Below are 27514 nucleotides of genomic sequence, written 5' to 3' on the forward strand. Positions count from 1 at the left end.
ACATATCGCAGGAGCACACTGTATGCACAGACAGAACAGGAAAAGAATGGCTAAGATCATTCCAATGACCATCAGAACTTTCCAACCCCAGGCAGATATCAATTCCCAGAACCACCCCATCAGTGACCAGTCTCCCTTATCCACGTGTATGGATTCAGATATTTTATGGAGTTTGGAGATGGCTTGATACACTGTTGGAGCGTTATCTGGTATGAAAATGCAGCAACTAGATTGGATGACCTTGCATACCCCACCGCGGTCTGCAAGAATAACGTCTAGAACCATGCGGTTCTGTAAAGTCATAAGGCGATCCGCTTGGAGCTCAGCTGTCAGATTACCAAGGGCACCAGCCGTTACATTGACAGTGGATTCAACCACACGAGTCAGCTGTCTCAGGTTCCTACTATTGACCATAGGTCCCCAAAACGGCAGGAAACCCAAGAAGAAGTCTCCCGCTTCCTGACCGGCAGTATCCTCCTTACTAATCACACCTCTCACAACTCTGGTCTTGTGATAGTCAGAGGCAGCAGTAAATGTCGGCGGTAGCAAGTTCGCAATATAACATGTGCCCGAGAAATCAGGGGGCAGCCATGTATATGCTCGGTCATTACAGATGAAATATGTGCCCTTGGCAGCCAAAAACGCAGGGGAAAACTGTGATGGGAAGGTGTACGTTTCAGTACAGTCACTTCTTCCCAGTTGAGCTCTAGGATTCTGACCATTACCCTGTAAGCAGAACCGACCCATGTGGGGTACGACCCAGATTGGAGATGAGATTTTTCGCTGTCTTTCACCCAGACTAATACTATACCCCGTCGCGTTCCATCCTACATAAGGTCTCAACTCTTCTTTGGGAATGGATGAGTATGCATCGATATCCCTACTCATATCGGCAACTCCTTTTATCAAAGCCTTATTATTGGTGATAGGTCTGATGGAACGCGGTTGGCGAGGGGAGTATGTATCTAGAGCATAGAGAAACATGGTCTGGAATGCCCATGACGATCCATTGTAACTGTACGGCAGCACCAGGTAGGGAATACCCTTGTTAATGGTATGTGGCATTAACCCACACACCCAGCAATTGGTCGTATTCATTACCAGTTGGTGCTGGTGCAAGAGCTGGATAAACGAGTTATTTACAAACTCTGATCGTCTAGTCTGTTCGTGCTCAGGCAAAGGGTGAAAAGAGTGAGAGGAGGCAGTAGAAAGAGGTATAGGCTGTTCAGTGGGTTCAATGGGCTTTTGAGCGGAGAAGAACACAAACCCTACAATAAACATCATTATGCTACACAGTGTAAAAAGGCACAAAAATACAAAACATTTACTTTTTACAATTCTACACATCCTTGCGTTAAAGTTCATTTCCTCAATCGGTCTCTCCATCTTAAAAAACTCCATCCTCTACTCGGGCCGCTCGCGGTGGATGAGTGTCTTCTGCTAAGGGGCACGCCTGTCAGTCCAGGGAAACGCCCTAGACCAACCAGAACCGTTGACCTAACGTCTTCGGCCTGTACCCCAAAGTCTTGGCACCGCGACCCTGCGGCAGAACCCGGATGGTGGTTCGAAAAACAAAAATCAAGAAAGTCCTTCAGATGGGAGAGCAAAAAATGTTAAAAAGGAAATAGTGAGAAAATCTTTATTTGTCCATGGGCCTTGGTCTCAAATCATAGTGGAGACGGCCAGGTACTGTTTGGTCTTGAAACAAAAGTTCAGGCTCAGTGGTGTCCAGTCGATTCGATGGTGGCACAGCTTCCTGCAGAATATTGTCACTCTCTTGGTCTGAAACTGTGTCTTTTATGCGTGCGTCACTGAATGGTACAAAACGAGGTACAGTGTCCGTCTCAGAGTCGGCGATACCCTCCTTGACCCACTGGTCATATGGCAGAGGCAAGGGGACTACTTTGCAGTGGGTACCATGGATCCAGTGCTTCTTCCCTTTTACTCGCACCGCTGACCTTGTCGACAGGAATACAAGGTGAGGGCCGATCCAGCGAGGCTCGTCGTTGCTCTTACGCTGGAAATTTCGGATCAGGACCCACGAGCCAGGGTTGATGGGGTGTCCGGGAGGTTCAGAAGCTTGGGGAAGAGTATCATGTACCTGTTGGTGCAAAACACGCAGTTTAACAGTCAAATCATACAGATAATCGAGTAGTACTGGACGTTCAATCTCACTGAACTTCGTAGGCCTCGGTACACCCCATACGTTGGCCGGACGGCCAAAAACGACCTCGTAAGGGCTAAGTCCCACTCGTGAGTGTATGGTCATTCTGGTGGACAGGAGTGCTAAAGGCAGAGCGTCAGGCCATTTAAGACCGGTGCTCGCCTGAATTTTGGCCAGCTTGAGCTTTAAGGCTCCATTGTAGCGTTCTACTAATCCAGCTGATTGGGGGTGATTTGCAGCGTGGAACTTCTGCTTTATCCCTAGCCCTTCACATACATTCTTCATCACTTTACCCACAAACTCACTTCCGTTATCACACCACACCATTCTTGGCATCCCAAACCTAGGGAAAAATTCCTTCACAAGGGCTTTGGCTGTGGATAGGGCAGTGTTATCTTTCAGAGGATAAGCCTCTATCCATTTTGAGAAAGCACAAACAACCACCAGTACATATTTCAGGTTGTTGCATTTTTCCATGTGAATAAAGTCCAGCTGCAAAACTTCGAATGGACATGATGGGGGTGCAAAGTGGCCAGCTGGAGTTGGGGTTCCCCTACCAGGGTTGTACTTCAAGCATACTATGCAATTCTTGACCACATTCTCTGCACACTTGGGAATCCCAGCATTCTGCCATACTGGAGCCAACAACTTGCATATACCTTTCGTACTGATATGTGCCATTCCATGTGCCATAGTAACCACTGGAAGCACATATGCATAAGGCAACAACCATCGCCTATGTTCTGTCAGATCAATCCAACAACCATTCTCATCTAACTTACCCACACTTTCTCTCCACTTGCTTAATTCTTCTTCTGTGGCTTCAGCTTGAAGCGACTTCACACTCTCTATTGTGTTCTCACACATTCCCACATCATTAACCCATCTTGCGGGGCCTGCAACATACATTCTAGTCTTCACATTCTGTGCTGTTTCTTTCGCGGTCTCATCAGCAAACGCATTCCCACGTCCAACATCATCTGTGACTTTCCTGTGCGCACTGCATTTCATGATCGCAACTTGCAACGGTAGGGTCAGTGACTCAAGGAGATCATTCACCAACTTGCCATTCTGAATTTTAGCTCCATGCGACGTCAGGAACCCACGCTCCTTCCACAAACGCCCAAAATTATGAGCCACGCCAAAGGCGTACTGGCTATCTGTGTATATATTCACTCTCATTCCTTCAGACAACACACATGCTCTCGTGAGGGCGATTAATTCTGCTGCTTGGGCCGAATTATGTGGCACTCGTGCAGTTTCCACGACCGTGTGTAAAGTCGTGATAGCATATGCAGCAGTCGTGTCACCATTAGGGAGTTTGAAACATGAACCATCCACCCATAAAGTGCCATCACACTCAGTCAGGGGAGTATCTTTTAGATCTACTCTCCCTTTCGTCTCTTCTTCTGTCCTGAACAGACAGTCATGTTGCTCAATCTCGTCTGAGTCTGCTGGGACTGGCAATAATGTAGCTGGATTCAGCGTATTACATCTCTTTATGTGTATGTGATTTGCTAACAGTGTAAGCTCATAACCTGATAATCGCGCACTAGTCAAGTGTTGTGTCTTGGTTCTATTTAATAATGTGTCTACAGCGTGTGGAACCATAACAATCAATGTATTGTCCATTACCAAACCAGCAGATTGTCGGATAGACATTGCTGCAGCAGCTGTCGCTCTCAGACAGCTTGGCAATGCCCTCGCTACAGGGTCCAAGGTTGATGAAAAATATGCGCATGGGCGCGGTCTGTCGCCAAAAGGCTGTGTTAACACTGACAACGCACAACCATCTTTCTCGTGAACATACAATGTAAAAGGCTTACTGTAGTCAGGGGTACCCAACACAGGTGCCGAACACAATGCATTACGCAATTCCACAAAACTTCTCTGGCACTCTTCAGACCATGAGATAGGATTCGGTGCGTCTTTGCATGTTAAGGCTACTAAAGGTTTTGCCAACAAAGAAAAACTAGGGATCCAATGCCTACAGTATGAAGTGATGCCCAAGAAAGGACGCACTTCTCTCTGTGTTTTTGGCACACTCAACTGTGCAATGGCTTGAATTCTTTCTGGGGTCAGTTTCCTTCCCTCCTTCGATAAGAGATGACCTAAGTAGGTCACTTCTTGTCGACAATATTGCAGCTTAGAGAGAGACACCTTGTGATGGGAAGCTGATAAATGGCGCAACAGTGACAATGTGGCTTCTTTACAGATCTTCTCAGTATCCGCGGCAATTAGTAAATCGTCCACGTACTGAATCAGGATAGCGCCACTAGGTAAAACAAGTGCATCAAGCTGCGCTTTCAAAGCTTGACTGTATATTGATGGACTCTCACAGTAGCCCTGGGGAGCGCGTTTGAAGCGGAAGCTTCGGCCTCCCAGACTAAAACCAAAAATGTCTCTGCTCTCTTCTGCAATTGGGATACTAAAGAAGGCATTCTTTAAATCAATCACTGAAAACCATGCAGCAGAGGCTGGAATCATCGTTAACAAGGCAGTTATATCAGGGACAACCGGAAACTGTGGCACAACAATCTTATTAACCTCTCTGAGATCAATCACAAATCTGTAAACAGGTGGCTGTGAAGGATCCGTTCGTTTTAAGACAGGTAAAATCGGACTGTTGCAAACGTTGCCTCTTGTCTCTTCAACCACACCCTTATTAATCAAGTCGCTGACAATGTCTAACAATGCTTTCTGGCCTTCATTAGAGATCTTGTACTGGGGAATACGTGGCAGTCTGACATTAGCCTTTAAAGTCACCACATATGGCGTTATCTCCAAGAGGCCCACATCATTGGGACCAGTAGCCCAAAGGGCATCCGGAAGGGATGACAATTCAGGCGGCATTGTGTTTTTAGACAAGTACATTGGGGAAATCACTTTCTTGCCTAATGTAAGTTGTACTCCTGAAGGAGAACAATACAGTGTAGCGTGCAATCTTTTCAACAAATCTAATCCCAGTAAATTCTCACCACAACCTGTTGTCAGAATCAGGGGTGCTTTCAGCTCGCAAGGTCCAACAGAAAGTGACATGGGACTAGAAATCGGGTTCCTAACTGGGGCGCCAGAAAAACCTACTGAAACATTTATATCGCCAGACAAAGGTGCGCCAGGGAGTTTTGAATGCATGATTGAACTCTTTGCAGCACCAGTGTCTAGCAGAAAAGGTTCCGTTACATTTGCTGTAGTTACCTCAACATATGGTCCGCTCTGATCCACTGGCACTGAAACAACTCCCTCTCTCTGTCTATGGCTGTCCTAGTAATCATTATTTTCTGCATCACCGTCCTCTGCATAATAATCATTATTATAATACTGGGCCGTATTACTAGTCGCGTTAGCTTGCTGATCAAAGCTATTGATGGTACTTTGAGGCGGCAGAGGACGCGCGTTCTGGGGAGCATTTCCACGCCCTCGGCCTCTAGGAGCTTGCTGACCACCCCTACCTCTTGCGCCATACGCATTACCGTTCCGCTGCATTAATTTAGGACAACTATATTTATAATGACCTTCCTCTTTGCAGTATGAACATTGGTTGGGACCTACAGGGACACGTGGTTGATAATACCCGTTCATTTGCTGATTGTTCTGAAACTGTTGGGGTTGGTGATAGACACCTTGGGGTTGTCTATAATTATTCTGACCTCCACGTGGCGGATAGGCCTGCTGTAAAAGGACCTTTGTCTTTAATTCCTTCGTTTTCTTTTCTGTTCTATCTTTCTCGTCCTTATCTCTATTTTCATAATACTGTGCAGTAGCCAGTATTTGCGCTGAAGAAGAAACAGCCCAAGAACTTTCTGAATCCTTTAACTTTTTACACAGGTCAGGAAGTAAATTCTGCACAAACTTATCCACAAATAACCGTTGGCCACCCTCAGTACTCATATCCTGCCCACTGTGGTCAATAAATGTTTCTTCAAACCTAGTAAAGAAGTCTGACACGGTCTCATCTTTCTTCTGCTTACATGCAGATAACTTGTCCCAATTTACGCGCATCGCAGGCATTATTGTCTTCATATACGTGATGATTCTACCAGGCAGTTCAGCTACTAAAGGTTCTGGTTTCGCGCCACCAGTTTGTCTAGCATCAGCAGCAACGATGTTAGCCCATGTATCCCCTAGTTCTGCATCGTGATCTGCATTACGAATTGATCCCCATAGAGGCTGTGGAACAACATTGCCAAACAACATGTCTATGTCGGCCAAATTCATAACGCATGACCCTGCCGTCTGTGACAACTCTTTATAATAACCTGCTGGGTTTTTACGGGGATCAGGTAAGGACTGCTTAAGTGCTAACACCTCTGAGCGCTTCCATGGGACATGCACCCAAACACGCTGGAAATGCGCTGGCACAGCGGGATTACCGGCACCAGCTGCAACTGCTTCCTTCCATACCGGGGGAACTTCTCTCATGGGGTATTGTCGCGCTTTTACCTTTTTCCCCACAAGGACATCTTGTTCAAACAATGACTGTTGACAATCATCATTCCTGAAGGACAATACAACCGCAACTGCTTTATCTACTCCGCGGTCCACAATTATACCAGTTCCAAAATCAAACCTCACTCTACACAATTCCTGCGGGCTCGGATTTTTACCACTATCCTCCAATTCTTCACAGAGAATTTCGCACATTTTCTCAAACACATATCTCTGTTTTGGGGCATCCCATTGATGGAAAACGTTGACAACTGATTCCACATCATACAGTGAAGGGAAAACAATCCATCTACGCGCCATGTTATCTATTACCTTTTTCTCGTCAGGGTTAGGCAATTGGCTACGCAATTGCTTACGCTGTAAACCAGGAGTCGCACCAGATGACTCAAAGAGAGGCGACATTAATGTAGTAACCACATTAGCTAAGCGCTGTCGCGCTGAAGGAGAAGCTGAGGCGAAAACAGGGGGATAAACAGAGGGGAGAAAAGAGGATGTAGAAACAGGTACTGGAGTGGTGCAAGGAAGAGTGTCAGAAGAGTCAGCTGCTGTATTAGAGAAAGTCGCAGGAAGTGCGGGGGCAGTTGGAAGCACAACTGGCGGCCCTTGAGAGGGCTGCGCTACATGGATAAGAGCCGGCTGCAAAGCAACTGGCGGTAGCGGCAAGGCTTGTAGTATATTGACTGGAGGTGGCATATTCACAAGCTGGGGAGGTGCCGTGGCATTTTGAGCATACGGGGGTGGCGAACTCAACAAATGTGACATCAAGGGATCTTTCTCCTTTTCTTCTAACTCATTCTGCTTAGAATGTGGTAAAGCTGGGTAACATTTGTCAATCCCTAACTTGCGCTGCCTGTGCAATTGCTCACTCATCTGCTCCTCCTCATTGTCTTTAAATTGTACAGCTGCTTGCATTACTGTCATACCTTTCTCTCTCTTATTCTTTTTCGCTAACTTAATTTCCTTTTGTTTGGCTTCCTTTCGCCATAAGCGGAAAGAGTCAAACATCGCCGGCCGGGCTTTCTTCTTAAACAATTTAATTTCCAAATTATCTAAAATATCGGTATCGAAACTACCATTTTGGGGCCATTTTAAAACACCGTCTTTCCTAGTGTAGTGGATCCACACTTCGTTATATGCAATGGGGCCTACGCCATGTTTTACATAGAGCTCATAAGTTGGAGTTCCAACCGGAGGAACCGGACATGATTCCTCTAGCTGGAAATCTTTTCCACAACCCAAACAGAATAATCTACCAAATAGTCCAGAACCAGGCATCTTTGCTCACTAGTCTAGATCCAAACGTCAAAGGATTATCGATTACGATATTCTCGTGAATACACGAGTCCTCTGGCTTTGGCGTTTGCAAACTCCAAATGACCAATTCAAACGATCCCGAAGGATACCAAAACAAATAGGAGACGCTCCACTTATACTTAACTGAATATTGCTGATCGATGGCGTCACCAGAAGACTCTCTCGATTGTTTCGCTCTCTCAGATTCGTCAAGGGTCCAAAACAGGTCGATTAATCAGGGCAGCAGTCCTTCGTAGCCGTCGGGACGCGGAGAACCTCGCAGAAAAGACTTTCGGACCACGTCGACATGCAGGGGTCGATGAAGTGGCGGCCTTCCTCCGGAATTTCCACACGAAGCTCCTCACGAACCTCTGGCTTGGACTGGTACCGCTGAAATCGCCCCACGTTGGGCGCCAAACTGAAGTACTGGGTATTTTAGACCCAGCGGTGCAGGGGCACACACCCTATGACTTCTGGGTTCACCCTGTTCCAGACCTACAGAAACACAGAGTCTTCTTGGTGAAGTCAAAGATTCGTTTATTGGCTGCAGACCAATTACAGGTATCCTAGAAGTACAACAGCGTGTATGTTCTCAGGAGACTGCTGAAAATCATAGGAACGGGCTTCTCCTTAAATACAAAATATCATGCTTCAGGCACACATTCCTTGGTTTACGATATGGCCATTACAAGTATACATTACAAACGAAAAAGCAGAGTCATGATGACCATCCCACATTCCAGTTCGGCCAGCCCACAATGATTTACACAGTAAGGTTCAGATCCCACATCGGATGTCAATAGACCCCCCAATAAACACGAGCATCTCCTGTTTTGGGAAACAAGTCATAAAGCAGGAACAAGCAGGTGTGAAAGAGATTAGCCGGAGGATTGTATAGAATGAAAGGGTTTTATGATGGGTCAAGCCCTGATGCTAATCACAGGTGGACGGAGGAAGGGGAGCTCGTGAGACCGGTTTGACCTGGGGCAGCAGAGCCAGCTGCCCAGGTCACAGAGAAGTCAGAGGAGAAGCCCATGTACTGTGAGGCCCGTATTTACTCCATTATAGCCTATGTGAGGGCAATGACAAGATGGCCACTGCTTCCAAAATGGAACCCGCGTAGTGAAGCAGAATAACGTGTACACAGTGCATTCATAGCTAGAACGATATATAAAGCACTCGTACATGCTGCATTTACCATTTGCGGTTTGTTAATACCAAGATAGACAGGGGTAGGGCCCTGTCCCCTACGCAGTCCCGAATATTAAAGTACGACAAGAGCGATGTGTGCGGCTGTCCACCAACACCAGATCTGTAAGTCATCCTTGAGCTTGGTTCCACTGACGTGCTAGACATTCCTGTAAGGGACGCATTTGGAGTCTCGCATAAGGCACAATGAAGATGCAAGATGCCATCATGCCTATGAGTTGCATGAACACTCTGGCTGGCAGAGTGTGTTGGTCTTGATATTTTGTGATAAGAGTTTGTATACTGGCTATCCTGGCTGGACTGGGATATGCTAGCGCTGTGGAGGTGTTTATTGTGTCTCCTAGATATTGGTGTATATGAGAGGGCTGGAGATGCGACTTGGTGTAGTTGATTGTGAACCCCAAGTTGTGTAACATTTGGATGGTTTGGTGAGTGTGTAGAACACATTGTTGGAATGACTTGGCTTTTATTAGCCAGTCTTCTAGATATGGGAAGACATGAATTTGTTGTCTTCTGAGATGTGCTGCTACTACCGCAAGACATTTCGTGAATACTCTGGGTGTGGTGGTTACTCCGAATGGAAGGACTCTCAACTGGTAGTGTTGTCCGTCCACTACAAACCTTAGGCACTTCCTGTGAGCAGGATGTATGGGAATGTGGAAGTAGGCATCCTTGAGATCTAGTGTGGCAAGGAAATCGCCTTGTTGCAGTAGCGGGAGCACTTGTTGTAGAGTGATCATATGGAAATGATCTGAGTGTATATACAGATTTAGGGGTCTGAGGTTGAGTATTGGTCTCAGAGTCCCATCCTTTTTGGGTATTAGGAAGTACAGTGAGTAGACCCCTGTTCCTTGATGCTCTAAGGGAACTGGTTCTATTGCGTGCTTTTGAAGCAGTGAGAGAACCTCTTGTTTGAGGAGCGTAAGATGGCCTGCGGACATTGGACGCTGTTTGGGTGGTATGAGTGGTGGTGTAGTTGTAAGTTCCAGGCAGTAACCATACTGGATAATTTGTCTTACCCACCTGTCTGTTGTGATGGAATTCCAGACAGGTAGGAACTGTGTTAATCTGCCCCCGACCGGAGTGGAATGGTCTGGGGGGAGCAGAGGGAAGTCACTGTTTTGTGGCGGGGGAGGTGAGAGCGTTATTACCTCGACCTCTTCCTTTATTGTGGTTTCCTCTGTATCCGCCTCTAAAATATCCTCTACTGGGGAATGTTTGTGTAGTGGCTTTAAATGATGATGAGGTGTCTGCGCCCATATTTTTGGAGGATCCTCTGTAGAAGGAGCGACGAAAGGAGCCACGTGTTTGTGGAGACTGTAACGCTCCCATGGACTTAGCAGTCTCTGTGTCCTTTTTCATTTTTTCAAGTGCAGTGTCCACAGCCGGGCCAAGAAGCTGTTCTTGGTTAAACGGCTGACTGAGTATGGTTGTCTGGGCCTCCTGCTTAAAGCCTGAAATGCGTAGCCAGGCATGTCGTCTAAGGAGCACACTGGTGTTGATTGATCTAGAGGCAGTGTCTGCTGTGTCAAGTGCACATTTAATTGACACATTTGAAATTAGCTTGCCCTCTTGGATAAGGTCATTTGCCTGGACTTTATACTGGTCAGGCAGATGCTGCAATAGGTTTTCCAGCTGGTCATAATGTGCCCTGTCATATCGTGCCAGCAGTGCTTGTGTGTTGGCAATACGCCAGTGATTGGCTGCCTGTGCCGCTACCCTTTTGACAGAAGCTTCTAGCAATTTGGATTCCTTATCAGGGGGTGGTGCATCCCCAGAGGTCTGGGAGTTGGCGCGTTTTCTAGCATTGGAAACGACTAGAGAATCCAAAGGCATCTGTCCTTTGATGTAAATAGGATCCTCAGGCACAGGCTTATATTTTTTATCTATTCTAGGGTTAAGAATTCTGGCACGTACGGGATCTTTAAATACTTCTGGGGCATGCTTAATGACTCCTTTGATCACTGGTAATATTTGCACTGACTTTTGGGATTGTTCAAATGTATCTAAGAAGAAGTCTTCCTCTGGTGCGTCGGAGTGCATTGTGACACCATGATAAAGTGCAGCCCTATTTAATAACTGTCCAAACCCAAGGTGATCATCTGGGGAAGATGGTTTTGAGGGATATGGCTGTGGGTCTGGGAGGTCTGGTAGATCTGTTGGGATAGGATATGCCCAATCATCTAGTGGTGAGGTATCTGGATCCGTGAACGAGTCATTCGGATCACCCCCCCAGGTCATCATCATCATCTGGAGGTGGTGTATGTGGTGGAGAAGTTAGAGGTAAGGGTGGTGTAGGCAGAGGGGGTGGGTTAGAAGGCAGTATAGGAGAAGAAGGAGGCATAGGTGATGTGGCAGAGTCCTTCTTCTGTGCAGGAACTGGAGCAGGTGATGTGTCCAGTTTCCTCTTTTTACATGGCACAGCTGTGACATGTCCTGTTTTTGGATTTATATAAATCTTTTTCTGCCTTGGATCGATAGGATCTGGGTGAAAAAGTTCTTGTTCCTCGGGAACCACATTCGTTGCCGATTTTTTCCGTTCCGAGCGAGGCTGCGGTTGATCTTTATGGTCTTTGGCCTTAGGAGGCGTATTAGAGTCCTTAGGCTTCTGTTTCGGTGCCGAGGATGTTGGTTTCGGAGCCGAAGCCGGATCTTTAGGTTTGGAAACGTTTGAAGCCAGCTTATTCACGGGCCTCTGGGTTTTCGGGGCTGTTTTGGAGGTGGAAGGCATCGAAGCCGATTTCGGAGCCGAGTGTTCCTTTGGCTTCGGTGCCGAAGGCGCCGGCGGGACAATTACATGAGGTTTGCTCGGTCCCGAGCTACCGGAAGGCTTGTCCCTTTTCTTTGGAGCCGAGCCTGGAGGCGGGGCTTCTGAAGGATGTTTTCGGTCTCGACTGGGGCCAACAGGCAAAGTCTTGACCACTGCCTTTGGTTTTGGAGGGGTTGGGTTAGTAGTACTCACTCGTTGCCCAGGAATGATGGGGTCGTCTGAGTCTTCTGCCTCTGACACGATTTCTAGAGCTTCGGAATGTTCTTCGGGGACATCGGGGCCTTCATCAAAGATGTCCTCTGGTTCCGGAGCTGGTCTCTGTTCCATGATGTGTCGTCGAGCCCTTCGATCCCGAATAGTCTTCTTCAATCGAAAGGATGCGCAGGCTGGACAGCTGGACTCGTCGTGTTCAGGTGATAGGCACAGATTGCAGACCTTGTGATGGTCACTGTGCGGGAACTTTGCTCCACACTGGGGGCATTTTTTAAATGGCGTCCTTTCCATGAGCCGTAGGCCTTACGGCGTGGATAGGCCCAGCGGCCCGCGTCGACGGCCGGAATCGAGCCGATTAAGTTGGGTCAAGATGAAGTGAATCCGATGATTTTCTGGGAGTTTTGCGCTTCGAAAAAGTTTGAAATTGAGATTTCAAACTGGAGCGGAAAAGTTGCATCCGAACCCAAATGGCGGAAAAAAACTATCTAAGGCTGGAGTTGATGACCATGCGCACTATCGTCCAAGGTAGAAGTCACCTATCTCGTGACTACAAAGACTTCTTCCAAGACAACAACAAGGTGCAAGCATCCGAGCCCAACACCAGATGGTGATCTACTATGCTAGTGTGTGATCTGCAGCTCATATGCCTCGAACATAAAGTTCTTCAAATATGCTAGCGTGAAATAGAGAAACGTAGTGCGATTGGTTTTGGTTTCCAAGTGATATGTGTATGTATTTATTTATTCTCTGGCTGCTTTGAGAGGTATGGAAAGAGAAACTATCAATCAAGTCAGTTGCTGACTAGACTAACATCTGACTGCTGAGTAGAAGGTCTTTGTGCAGTGCCCCTGTATCAACCAAATTTTCCCATTCCAGAAATACCCACTTTGTTTTCCTCTGTCACGATTCCTCTGAGAGGTGTTCCACCATGATTTTGATATTGCTCCCTACGAAGGTTATTGACTAGTCTCTTTACAGGGACCCACATCAAGTATATCACCTTTTATCAAACCTTAAGAGGCTCTTACATGATTCGTGGTTTGTGCTAGCTTAAGAATGAACCCCGCACTTTCTACATGCACCTAAAAGCACAGTTATTTAGACTGTAACTATCTTGTTAAGACATATTGTCAATTTGATATCTCAATCCTGCAATCGATCTTGACCCCTACTTTCCTCTTCCATTTGGCTCCTCCTTCCTCCCATTTATTTTTTTCACCCATTTGATATCCCCTTCTTTTTTCACTCTCTCATTCCTCCATACTCCTGTTCCAACCTTATCGCTTCTTGGATTTACCCCTTTATCATTTTTTCCTTTAATTTTCACTCCCTTTTTGCCTTCTTGCCTCTTGTCTCTTCCATTTTATTTCCAGCACACCTTCCTCATCCTCTCCTTCTACTTCCTGGTCCTTCCCTTACGGTTATCTCTCCACCTTGTTTTTCTCACTCTTTCTTTTTCTTACTACCTCCTCTGCTTTCACTTCCCTTCCAACTTTCTTTCCCTATCTCCCTCTCACTCTATTTCCCGCATCATCCTCCTTAGTTTTCTCCACCTCTATTCTCTCTCATCCCCTTTTTTCACTTTCTCTTCTGCTCATACTGCCCCTCCAATCCCTCCCTCGCTCCCTCACTTCACCGCTCTCACACTATTCTGACCTTGTCCTCTCACTACACTTCCTGCTCACTCTCCTTCAGTTCTCTCTCCCACTCTCAGTCTCCCCACGTGTTTCCCCCACGTCATCCCCTCTCATGCCCTCCCCATACTCTACACCTGTGGTACTCCTGGTACGGCCCGCGGGCCACCAGCGGCCCGGCAGGGTTTTATTGGCTGCCCGCGGACCTTGCCGTGCCCTTTCCAGTGAGTAAGCACAGAAGATGGCTGCAGGAGCATATGTAGTCAATACGTATTCACTATGTATGCTTCTGCGGATATCTTCTGTGTTTACTGCTGGCCTCTGAATGTGTCCACCTCTGTGATGTCACACACAGCACCAGCGTGGCACCGTCAGTGGCTTGCAAATGGACACCACAGCCTCTGTGAGAGGGGGGGGGGTTCAAGATAGAACGCTGAGGCTTTCTCATTGTTTGCGCCCACCCCCTCTTTACTCAGAGGGGCCATATATACAGAGGTGGTTCGGAATAGAATAGTACTGGGAAATGGAGTGAAACAACTATTAACTTCACAAGAGGGCAGCAAAGCAGACCCTGGGCCATTGATTACTGCATCCAGAAGTGCTGCACAAAATGTGGGATGATAACGAAGAGATTTTCTCTGGGAGTGCCCCCAGTAGGCAGCCTTTATTTCACAATCATGTGGTGCACAAGAGAACATCGGTTGCTTCATGAACCATTAAACAGAAAATATACCATTTCCAGCCTGTGCATATTTCCATCATCTGCAGGATATCAGCTGTGGTTGTCGACAAGCTCAAAGTGGCTCAAATAAATCTCTTAAGGAAGTAGCATCCGTTTTACCCAAAGGAAGAAGTACCCAGGAGGATACACCTGGCCCCAACTTTCTTCATCCAATCTTCCTAACAAGATGCTTAGCAAAGCTAAACAAACAACTTCCCAAACCAGCGGATGGGATCGCTTAATACTTCATCAAGAAAACCATCAAAATATGTGGTACATACCGTCATTGAGAGATGTGAAATGTGAAGACTGAATGTTAGCTTTCAAGAATGTGAGCAAATATCTTCTTTAAAAGGATAAATAACACCACAAGTTAGAAAGACCATTATGTCTCCCAGGGACATACCACCGATGCTGTGACACAACACATCCCTCAGCAGGGAAAATGCTACAGTTTCACACCAATTGCAACACCACAGGCATTTAGACCCTTAACTTTAATGGCTAAATGAGACAATGTCAGATACCTGCACATAAACTGAGGTGGTAGAGAACTGCGCCGATTGAGTCTGTCTGTTTTCTATCCACGGATTGCCATTAGCTTCAAGAACCTGCTAAAATTGGGAGTTCTATTGGGCAAGCATAGTGTGATGCACCACAGATTTTCACACTTAATAAACAAATACAAAGTTTCTTAAAATCCCAGCGCATAGCATAGTTGATCTTCATTTATCTCCAACAATTCCAGTAGTCAAGATGACAGTCCCAGGAAACTGCAATTACTCACTGTCGCATGTGCCAGCAGGGCCAAAAGTCAGAATAGCCACTCAGCCATGTTCTGTGGCCTTTCTGCAGTTCTACATATCCAACTCTGGGACTGTGTGGCAGACGTACAGTGGCTGTGGCTGCTGAGGGGGCACTCCCAGTTGAGCACATCCCAGGATAGGACCATTTTGCAGCCCTTTTTTAAAAGCACCAGTTTCAAGGACCTCAAAGTTTTAAATAAATTGCAAGAATAAGTCCAGCACTTGGTAACTGTTCCGATTTCCAGATGACACTGGGTGAAGGTACCCCTCAAGTGCCTGTCTGTAAGGTGGCACTACATTTGTGAGAGGAGATAGCATCTTCTGTAGTTTTTGGCAAACATATCACTTCAAGGAGTGTTCAGGCGTTTATAATGGTTAGGAGGAGGAATCAATGGTAGGTCTTGCCAGCAAGAGTAAACAACTTCACCTGGAGGAAGTAAACAAGACACCTTTTTTACTAGCCTTGCCAGAGTCTTGGGAAGGTCATTTAATTGGTCTCCACTTTGGACTTGCAAGAGATCCTCAAAATCTCAGCCCATGCTTTACTCACACGTGCTTTACTCACATGGATCTCAGCCCATGCTTTACTCACACGTGCTTTACTCACATGGATTAACAGAGTGCCATTGGTTGAGGTTTATTCAATAAAACAGTTAGCTGCAGACAATGCTTATCTAGGACAGGTTCATAGTGTTTGTCTTAACATACCTATTTTTTGGACTCTGAAGCTTGTGCTGCAATGGGCCTGTGCTGAATATCTGGTTATTGCAAATTGCCATGCAGTCCCTCTTAAGATTGCCATTGTCCGATGATAAAAATGTGCTACTTTTAGTTACATCTGCTTTGGAAATACAGCATTGTCCAGAAATGTTTTGAAACAGTAGTGATTTTTAATTTTTTTACTCTAGCCTCGCCCCTACTGACCCTCAGTGATCCCGCAAACACCGGTGCGGCCCTCGGCCACAAACTACACTGTCAAATTTGGCCCCCGAGAGAAATTTGTGAGTACCCATGCTCTACACAGTCACTCCTTGTAGGAGAGTTGGATGTGCTTCACATGTTTACCCCCACTTTTTGTTGATGTTTCACTGTTTTTCGCCTTTAGTCTGGCTGGGACCCTGCTATTCAGGGCCCCAGTCTAGCTGCTTCCTCTCTAAATTGATTGCGTGTACTTTAGGTACACTCCAGATTGGATTCTGGGGTACCCTTGTGAGTCCCTAGTATATGGTATACTATGTACCCAGGGCAGAGGTACACCAGAGGCCTACCAGGGGCTGAAGCATGTATTGTGCCACCCCTGGAAAGCCATGCAAAATGACACAACAGGTCTGCTACTGCAGCCTGGGTAAGGTGGTGCATGCAACCCTTACTGAGGTATAGGTTCACTATACCTCACCTATCACTGCACATTGTAACCTGTCATTCACCCCTATGGCAGGCCTTATCAATCCTGAAGGCAGGGTGCTTGGTTATAGGTGAGAGGGTGCCCAGGCATGAGCTGAGCCCCTCTGCAGCCTTCGGAATCTCTTCTCAGGGGTTGTCAGTGGTGCAGCCTGACCATATACTCTTAAGTGCATTATATCTTAAACGGTTAATGCTAACTTTAGATTGGCTGCACAGAAACATGTTGTGATTGGTGTCAAACACCTTGGAATCATACCCCCACATCAGTTCTTGATGTGAGGATATGATCCCACCCTTCTAGAGGGAGAGACATGGCAGTACTGGTATACCCGGTAGAAATCTAATAGAGCCCTGGCATCACAAAATGGATGCTGCAGCCACAGACACGGGTCTGGCCTCCTGCTGCTGACCGAAACTCCGGCAGGGGAGGCCTGGACAATAGGTTTCGTGACACAGGGAGGTGTAACCACCTCCCAGACAGGCTTATGTGTATTGGGGCTGGGTGGGAGCACTCTCGGAATGATTTGAAGTCCTGCACTGGGGGAACATTTGGTGTCCATGTGAATAGACCAGCTCAAAACGGTTCAGGGGCTTCCAGCCCCTGCTCTGGCACGAAACTGGAAAAAGGAAATGGGTGTAGCCACCCCTCTTTCCAAACCCTCCCATAGTTGGATCCCCAGAGCTAGTCCAACCCCTTCCTTAGGTATAAGTAAAGAACCTCTGTAACCAGAACTTTGGATATCCCTGGACAAAACTCTGAGGCTTCCCTGGTTGCTCCAGACGTGCCCCGACTCCCTACCAAGTGGTGAGTCCCTCAGACTGTGCTGGTCTGCACCGAAGCATCTTTCTCCTTTCTGCGTGGGTTGCTGTTGCCAAGGCTTGTTGTGTCCAATCCGGGCACCGACGCTGCAGCACTCGACATCCTTCGTGGGACAGCTCGAATCCAGCTCCTGGTCGACCTCGACACCTCCTGGTCCTCGTGGCTGAAGAGTCAAGCTTCACCTGAAATCACCCGACATCGGTGGGCATCCACCTATTGCCTTCCTGGTCACTGGCAAGTGACCCTGACTATGTACCCTCTGCTTTCAAGTTCTTCTCGACTTCGATCCAGGCTTGGATCTCTACGGACACTTCGCATCTTCCCGGCAGCAGCACTTCTTTTCCAGCTCCCACTGAAATAGACGACGCGACCAGACACCATTTGACACCTATGCACCCGGCTTCCCTGGGTGAGGTAACTCGAGTACTCCGGTGCTCCCGTGGGTGTCGGCCCTAGAACTTCCTAAGTCCCAAAGGGTTTGGTCCTGACTCGTTTCTAAGTGTCCCTAATCTTAAAAAATCTAACCGCGACTTTCCCCATAGAAGCTAACGGGAGCTCACGGCTGTGTTCTCACACTGCACACGGCCCCCGTGGGTCCCCTGTGTCACTACCTTGGGTGGTTCCTTGGGGTCCCAGCAATTCTACAGGCTCTAGTTCTTGTGTCTAGTTAAGTCGTATTTCTTATACCACTATTTTAGTATATGGTTTGGCTTGCCCCTAGGGCCTGATGTGTATTTTTGCTATTTTACTGTAATATTTGAAGTGTAACTTATGTGTTTTGACGTCTAGTCTCATAAAGAGTCTAGGAGGGTGTGTTTAGTAATAAATACATATATTTTATATATATACCTGGTGTGGTTGTCTTTCATTTAGGCACTCAAGAGATTATAGACTGGTAAAACAAGCTGCTTTACATTCCTTCAAGACTTAGCCTGAAGGCTGCTCTCCATAGCTACCACTAGGATAGATTTCAATAAAGGTTGTCTTTAACCTATAACCAATAAGGGGTTGTTTGGAATGGTACAGGGTGCCCATATAACTAGTGGACAGCATATACCAGGCCAACTTCTCACACTCCTGTTCTCTCATCTCCTTCACCCTCTCTCTTTACTTACAGCTCACTCCATCAATGTATCCTTATCTCCTACTATCAGGTCATCACTTCCCTCTCCTCCTCCTTGCCTAGCTCATTCCTCCTTCTTCGCTCTCCTTTCATCTGCCTTTCAGCCGCTTCCCTGGTTCCCCTTCTCCCGCAATTTGCTTTGCTGTAATTACAATCAATTCCATGATTGTTGCATTGACCACCTCATTTGTGTTATTGTGCTATGTTTAGGACATCCATGTCACTGCTGTTTTTTGTAAAGCTTATCATACCTCCTCCGTGCTTGGAGCTATACAAACATGTTAACACATAAATAGAGGGTACAAGTCTTTTTACTGCACCCCTGGTGGGGACGTTGCCTACTGCCTCCTACTGAGGAAATTCACTTTATGACTGAGACCCTCTCTTTTGGAGTGCTGAAGTAGTTGGCGTGGCTGCAGGACATAGGGAATCCTGTTGCAGAGTGGCAGGAAATGGGTCTGTGTGCGTGCTACAAGTGAGCAGAAATCCTATGTCTTTACCCATCAGCCTCAGCAAGATTCAGCAAGTCAGTCTGTGGTTTAAGAAAGCTGATACTTGTGAAAGGAAATGCAGTTGGCGTGTCCATTTGTTCACACATAAAACATGGAGATGTGTGCCCTTCTGTCTTACTCTGTGTCCATCTAAACCCAACAACAGGCTTTGACTGGCCGAGGACAGTTTTGGAGCCAGAATGTAACCTACCGGAATTATCATAAGACCCCTTTTCCTCTGAGCGCAGACACTCGGATGCCACATTATGCATCCTCACCATGGGGCTCACGTTTTATAAAGAGGCGCACTTGAAGTCTCAGATTCCAAGGGGCTGGTTGGCCTGGCACAAACTGCAAAAACCTCAAGATACACACGGATAGCAGAATATCAGTTCCACATTTACTTTGTAGAAGACCTGTGCACTGGCAGACAGGACAAACTGCTCCCAGAGCAGGACCCATGGGGCTATTCTCCTCTGGGGTAAGAGGTAGGTTGGATGACTGAGGCAGCCGTCTGATGTTGCTGTAACCTGAAGAGGAGGAAGAAAATTACAACAGAAGAGAAATTTCTTAAACTCAGTTGGACACTACAAGGCCCAGATGGGTCCGGCCTGGCTTGAGCATCTGCAGCCTGTCACAGGAGTCTGTGAGTGCTGCTGCTACTGCCCCAATCGACCAATACAAAACGCACTGTCAAACGCCCAAGAAATCTCTAGGATGAACCACTAATCTTTTACTAGTTGTCGAAGGTGGCCTTCCGCCTCTGTGATCTTCGTTGTCAATCCTTGTAGTGGAGTTGGCTGCAGCTTAAATCCCCCCTCCAAATCCACTGCTGGGATATCCCAAAGCTGCCTAAACAAGAAGGTCAGATGACCCACGGCATGGCTGAATGACTTTACATGGCTCTGTTGTGTACCTGTGGATGCTCCCAGAGGCTGGTAGCTATGCGGCCTGAGGATGGCATAATTTATGGATTTGTCTGATCCAGGTTCAGCTGTTCTCAATTCGGCACTTGAACTACGAGCACGCAACAATTTCCAGCCCAACCTCTTGGGCCACAACAAAGAACTACAGAGAGAAAGAGGAGCAACACAGAACAAAAAAGGCTTGCAAATAATCTCCAATCTGCACGCACCCAAACTAGGTATAGTGCACAGTAGTTTCCTGGCATTGCAGTGAGTCCATGGGGTGCAGGGATGACAGGCAACACTTGCTATCATATGTACTTAGGTCTTAGAGACACGACCTGCCAAAAGAGGATGATGATGATGAAAGAATGATAACTGTTTTATTTTTAAAGGACGTCTGTTGTTTTTAACATTTGTAAACAACAGAAGTTACCATTATCCAATTTAATGATATTGAATTTCCCAACCACAGAAGGATGGAAGCAGCATCTGCCTTGCCAAAATCTGAACTAGTGACCAGCTCGTCACCACAAATCTTAGGACTTAACTTACCAGCCATTCTTCCAGTGTAAAGTTATACGAGGATGCAAAGATCTAGTAAGCATCCATTTACTGTTGCCAAATTCTGGTGACTTGATAGTGAGGCTGGATGTCTTTAAAATGCAATCACAATGCCTATTTATGTAATGTAATATTTAAATAACATGTTCAATAGATTCCCCATTAGTAGAGGGAATTACATCACACTCAGAACTTACAACTACATTAATTGTACTTTAAAAACATGCAGTGTGTATAGATTTATGCTTTTGTAAATGAAAAAGGCAATAAAATGAGAGTTAAATTCTAACATGCATTAAAATTTGGAAACACCTGTAGCTGCTTGAACAGAGATAAAATAGCAAAACATACTCCGATGTTGCAGACGGTTGTCCCCCCGGAATGTGAGGCCGAGAGTTAGTTCCTCCATCTGCTTCCTCTGTGTCAATCTGTAATAATAATAATTCAGGTGTTGTTGGCTTGCAATGTTCAAATAGGGTAACGTGCCTCATATTCATATTCCCAGCACCCTTCAGTTGTGCAGATGTGACTGGAATGGTTGCAGTAGATGTCCAGACTTTATGACTTTAATATGAAAATTTTCTTCAATTAATTACACTGTGCATTGCAGTACAACAAATAAGAATGCAGAGAAATACAAGTATCAGGAAAACTTCAATCTTTTAAACTGTTAATTTTAAATGAATGTAATAATTTATATGAAACTTTATGAGAGCTCTTACGTGATCATTGGCAACTACATGGCCCTAAAAGAGTTTCAGAAAAATAGATTCCAAATGAACCTCATATCCCAGCACCCCCTGGAGGCTCTCAACTTAACCGGCCACACAGATCCGAGCTACAGGTAGAGACTGATACATACCACGAGAGCTCCAGGCAAGCTTTGATGCTGTGGCAGTTTAAAGAATTTGCATATGAAGTCTTGTTCCGCCAGACACAGTGGCTCCAGTTCAGTTAAGACCTGCTCAAAGATCTGAAAAAATGGGATCATAAAAAAGGGATGTGTGGCAGACAAGGTTCATATTTACACTAAAACAGACATACAATGCTGAGGGTGCACAATGATAAGATCACATTCAATTTACCTTATCAAACTTGGTTCTGTCGGCCACATCAAGATCAGAAGCAGACATATTGCCCATGTCCAGGAGCGAAGAAGACTGAGACCTGCGATTTCCTGATCCCTGGACAGACAGTTTATTCAGACTGGAGGTAGAGCCAGTCAATTTGCCCGCACTTCCATGGAGACCTAGGAAAGCACGTCAGAGGAAAATGTCATGAAACAGAGTGCCACAAACTGGCATACAAATACGGCATTTTCTTATCTCCTTTCAAAAGAAAAGTAGCAAGTAATAACACAGTTTTGCAAAACATCTTTTGCAAACATTTCTTTACACAACTGTCTTTTACAATACCATAGTTTCCCCATAACATCTTAGACCAAATGAACCATTTGATTATATGGCACAAAAAGCGTAATTTAGCTTAAACTATTTATATTTGTACTTAAACATTTAAGACTTATAAACTTTCACTTAAGATCACTTAGTTAATAATTTAAAACATACTAAAATATTTTGGAATGCTATATGGACATTCAAGAATAGTGATATATATCAGGCTCACGATACATCAATAATACCAGCACTCTCGGGAACAGTTAGCCCCAATATTTATTGGGACAAATCAAAACACGACAAAACGTGTTTCGGGCTGCCGCCTTTCTCAATTGTGGCAGGTGCCGACATGAGGCAAACGTTAATACTGTGAAATCAACATCAACATAGGACTTGCTTCAGTCCCACAGTGTCTGCCATTTCTAAGCACGCATTTTCATTGTTTAGTCAAGCACAATTCGTAGCATTCCATTGTCGCCCTGAATGGGCATTCTTCTAAATTATATTAACATTGTACATTATTTGCACTGTTAATTAACATCACACCCTGAATGGGCAATTATCCCACAAAATTACTAATTTCACCCTGGATGGGTTTCTGCTCTCCAATCTATGAGCTGCAAAACAACCAGCATGTCTATCTCATTGGATGTTGTTTCATTGAAATTCCAGATTCCCTAAACACATTCCTTATTCTCTCAAATCACTTAATGAATCTACAAGTGGACAGCCACTTCTTCCCCACTGTTCAGACCTTGTGGCATCTTAGTTTGATTATCAATAATGTGTCTCGACTCGAATCTGCGGAGTTGCAGCTGTCTATCCCCACCTCTCACGCTTACGTGATCCATACAGAAAAATCTCAACAGGCCCCTGATGCTCTGATGGAATGCCTCAAAGTGCAGTGCCACCGGATAAGTTGCATCTCTGTTATTGATGGCTCTCAGAAGTTCTAAGATACACACTTTAGTGGGGTGTATAGTGCTTCCTGTGTAGCGCAAGCCACACAGGCACATCAAGCAGTTCACCATATAGCTTGTGTTACAATTCATCAGTTTCTTGATTTTTCTCAATTCGTCCGGCCCGGGCACAGTATAGTTTAAAACTTTCTTACTGTTTTTACATGCCCTACATTTCAAACATGGAAAGAAACCAGCTACTCTCCCAAAAGCCGATGGTCTACTTTCTTGAATACAGTGGCTCTGGACTAGGCTATTGCGCAGTGTTCTCGCTCTTCTGAATGTCATTAAAGGTCCTCTCGGTAAATCTTTCCCTATGATAGGGTCAGATTTCAAATTGTGCCAATTCTTCCTGAATGCCTTTCTGATGTCCGAAGCATGACTAGAATACTTCGTGATCATCCTAAAGATGTTAACGATTTCATTTTTCTTTTTCGCATTAGGAGCATTGTCATTGATCAATTCAAGTCTGGAATTCCGGTCTACTTTTGACCTTTGCTTCTTCTAAAGTTTCTTTATGATAACCTCTGATCTCAAACCTCATTATACTCTCTTTCGCTGCAGCCTTATAATCGCAAGTACACTTCCTTTTTATTCTGAGCAGCTCGCTATACAGAATACTCGTTATGGTTTTTCCTGGATGGCAACTGCTTGCATGCAACATGGAGTTGCCCGCGGTAGCCTTCATGTGCAGGGAAGTGCACAGTCTACCCTCCGCAGGAAAGACCGTGAGATCAAGAAAGTTCACAGAATTTTTGCTTTCTTCCCCTGTAAACTTGAGGTTGAGGTAATTTTTATTGAGCACCTCTAGATATTCACTAGCTAACTGTTCTGTGTCTCTAAAAACAATAAACAAATTGTCTATGTACCTATTCCAGCTTACAACCTTTCGGATCCAGTTCTCATTGGTCTCGGCCCAGGCCACCTGCTTCTCCCACCAGCCAACGAAAAGATACGCATAACTGGGGGCGAAGCAGGTGCCCATCGCAGTACCACGTATCTGTCTGAACAGATAGTCCTGGAATAAAAAAAATTTGTTACATAGACAGAAGTTCACAAAATCAATCAGCATGTTGTGCTCAACAAGAGTTATCGGACGGTTTCCCAAAAAATACTTGACCGCTTCAATTCCTTGCGTGTGGTCAATGCTTGTGAACAGATTTGAAATGTCGTGTGTCATCATCACTACCATCACCCGTTTAAAAAAATCCTTATAGTCTTTGACGTAATAGACCAATAGTGTCACAAATTCAAACAAAAAGTAATCCACAAACCTGGACATATGTTCTGTCTGACTTCCCAAAGATGAAACTATCGGGCGACTAGGGGGACATGTGGCACTCTTAAGTAATTTCGGAAGGTGATAGAATGTAGGTAAACGTGGATACTTGCATTCCAAAAATGCATTCTCTTCTTTTGTCAGTAAACCTCTGTGATACCATTTATTCAGGAGTACACGGTAAGATGTAATACTGTTTTCAAACTCCTTCCGTGTTACCTTAATGTAGCTCGACTCATAGTTGAGCTGCATTAGGGCGTCATTCTTGTAGTATTCCATGGTCATTAGCACAATGTTGCCGCCTTTATCAGACGGCTTGCAGCTGATGGTCTTGTCATCTTGCAGATCCACGATGGACTTCCTTTGTTCCTCTGCGATGTTTCAACCCACTCTCCTTTTGCTGTTGATGATGCGGAGTTTGACCAATTTTTTGGTTACCACTAATTATAGTTAGGACCTAGTTTCAATAGGAAAAGCGTTTTTTGATTTGCCAATATCTTTAGCGCCGTTTGACAAATCTTCGCGAAATTTTTAAAACTAATGGTTCGCTCACGTCAGCGCCTGTCTTGAAAGTTTCGGGGCGATTAGTCAAGTGGGGGCAGAGAAAAAAGGGGGTCCCAAAACGAGTTATCCCCATGTTCATTTCCATAGGAACTTTAGACACGGCTACAGCCCGAACTGCTGAACGGTTCAGTAGTTGCTGAGAAATTATATATATATATATATATATATTCACTGAAAAAACCATAGGTTTCACACATGTTATAGTTAGCGGAAATTTTACTGATAAAAAACCAATGAAATTCCCCCGTTATAGTTAGTGCAGGCAACTATAACTCACGCGACCGCAATCCTCTGCTGATGCTAATACTGTATTTAGAGACTTATTTGCCCATGTCTTCTTCCATACATTTTTAGCTATACATATATTACAAATATTTTTTTTTCATAAAGACACATATGTCATCAGCAGAAGATTGCGGTCGCGTGAGTTATAGTTGCCTGCACTAACTATAACGGGGGAATTTCATTGGTTTTTTATCAGTAAAATTTCCGCTAACTATAACATGTGTGAAACCTATGGTTTTTTCAGTGAATTTGCAAGGTTTTTTAAATGCTAATTCCTAACTATAACGTGTGAAACCTATGGTTTTTTCAGTGAATTTGTACGTTTTTTTAAATGCTAAGTTACTTTACGCCATTCGTGGCGTGCGCGCCCACTTAACGCAGTTCGTTCCGTGCGCGCACAGTGAGCACGCGGTGCGCTTCGCGCACCGCGCGCCCACTTTACGCAGTTAGTGCCGTGCACGCACGGTGGGCACGCGGTGCGCTACGCACACCGCGTGCCCACGTTACGCTAGATGGGCCATGTACGCATGATGCGCTTCGCGCACCGTGCGCACATGGAGGACATATGATGCACTTCGTTTCGAAAGGTAATATTTTAATTTTTCGTAAATGTTATAAGCCATGCACAAATGGTGCCCTTCGGGCGCCATTTGCACACGGGGAGGAGAGAGTGTGGATATTTTTTTTTTAAATTATTTTTTTTATTATTATTTCAGTTTATGTCACCTCTAATAAGCCATGCACAATTGGTGGCCTTCGGGCACCAATTGCACACGGGGTGGGGAGAATGTGGATAATTTTTTTTTTTTTATAATTTTTTTACCGTACGCGTACGGTAAGCGTAATCGGCGAAATTAGCGAAAAAATAAAAATTCCGTTTTTGGCCTTGGGGGACCTTTGGGGACTCCCTCAACATGGCTATGTGTGTGGGAGCTGTCTAAACAGCCCCTTTACATGTTTTTGTGCTTTGTTTTTTTAACATGACTATCAGTGCGAGAGAGAAAATGGCGGCCGCCGCTTCCTGGTTTCGGCCGATTCGAATGTTTACTAAGATCTAAGAGCCAATCAGAATCGCGCTCGCGCACGCCACCGTACGCGTACGGTAAGCGTACCGTAAGCGCACCGTAAGCTGGCTCAGATATATATATTGATTTAAAGGCTATTTTCTCAGAATCTACTGAACAGATTTACACCAAACCTACAAAAGGCACTTCCTTGACCTGAGGACTACCTCTCTGCCAAATTTCTAGTAATTCTGTTCAGCCGTTCGGGCTGTAGCCCTGTCTAAAGGTCCTATGGAAAAATGCATGGGAAAAACGCGTTTTGGGACCCCCCTTTTATCTCAGCCCCCGCTTGACGAATCCCCCCGAGACTTTCAGGGTAGGAGCGGAGCGTAGCGCCCCACCTATTTTGAAAAATTCGCGAGGATTCGTCGACCGGCGCCAAAGTTATTCAAAATAGAATGTTGCGGATTTCCTATGGAAACGTGGTCCTAACTATAACTACCTACTGGCGACCGCCAGTAGGTAATATATATATATATATATATATATATATATATATATATATATATATATATATATATATATATATATATATAAGGCAATTCCACTACGGAGCGGCTTCTACAAGCGGATCCTCGTCCATGCCTATCATAAACAAAGCTGCTGATCGAGTGCTGCTCACCTGGTGGACAAACTTTGGAGCAGAATATATATATATATATATATATATATATATATATATATATATATATATCCATATATCCATATATCCGAGCACCGGTAAATGAGTTACAAGAAAACAGTAGAAAAAATTATAAAAAAAGAAGGAAAGGGGGCAGGGTAGAAACACCCTGACCACCTGCTCAGGTGGACCCCCAGGGCCAAAATAAGCACACACACAAAAAAAATCATTGGGAGGAGGGCTGCACGTTCCCCCTCCTGGAGCCCTATATGGCCTAAGGACCCCCACAAGTGAAGGGGACTTCATCCCCCAACCAAGAGCGAGCAAGGAGGCGTGTTTGCAGAGTGGAGGGCAAAGGGGGCGTGGCTTGCCATGAGAACTTACCAATCCTGTAGAGTGGGACTTAGTGGCGATAATAGTATAGGTAGTTGGCCCCCAAATATGTCCTTGGGGCCGACTACCCCTCCTGTTACCTCCAGTAAGTCCCACACAGTGGCATAGCTAACAAATCTTCGGAGGCCATGGCCCCCTTTCTCCACCACTCTGCAAACGCGCCTCCTGGCACACTACGGGTTGAGGGATGAAGTCAACTTTTCTCCTGAGGGACTTTGGCGTCCAAGTAGCCCTCCTGGTACCTCGTGTAAGTCCTACGCAGCGGAATTCCTGAGCGCTGGTTGGAGGCCCAGTCCCCTTTCTCCACCACTCTGCAAAAGCGACTAACAGTTAAAGAAGCCTTTGTAATGTAATAGGTCTTGCATTTGCAAGAGTTAGAGCTATT

At 45.5% G+C, this 27514-nt stretch overlaps 1 protein-coding gene across 14 annotated transcripts in view; it reads right to left on the reverse strand.

The window, feature by feature from the left end:
- EXOC1 (exocyst complex component 1) overlaps positions 1–27514 on the reverse strand; it is a 330473-nt gene that overhangs the window by 72553 nt on the left and 230406 nt on the right. For all 14 annotated transcript variants that reach the window (XM_085642066.1, XM_085642062.1, XM_085642061.1 and 11 more), the window contains 3 exons: positions 21652–21815; positions 21429–21539; positions 20918–20994 (listed from right to left, as the gene is read on the reverse strand). In XM_085642066.1, coding sequence (XP_085498192.1) covers positions 20918–20994; positions 21429–21539; positions 21652–21815 — 352 coding nt within the window. The remainder of the gene's footprint in view (positions 1–20917; positions 20995–21428; positions 21540–21651; positions 21816–27514) is intronic.

The sequence above is a fragment of the Triturus cristatus genome, chromosome 2_2 (assembly GCF_964204655.1).
Source record: "Triturus cristatus chromosome 2_2, aTriCri1.1, whole genome shotgun sequence".
NCBI lineage: Eukaryota > Metazoa > Chordata > Amphibia > Caudata > Salamandridae > Triturus > Triturus cristatus.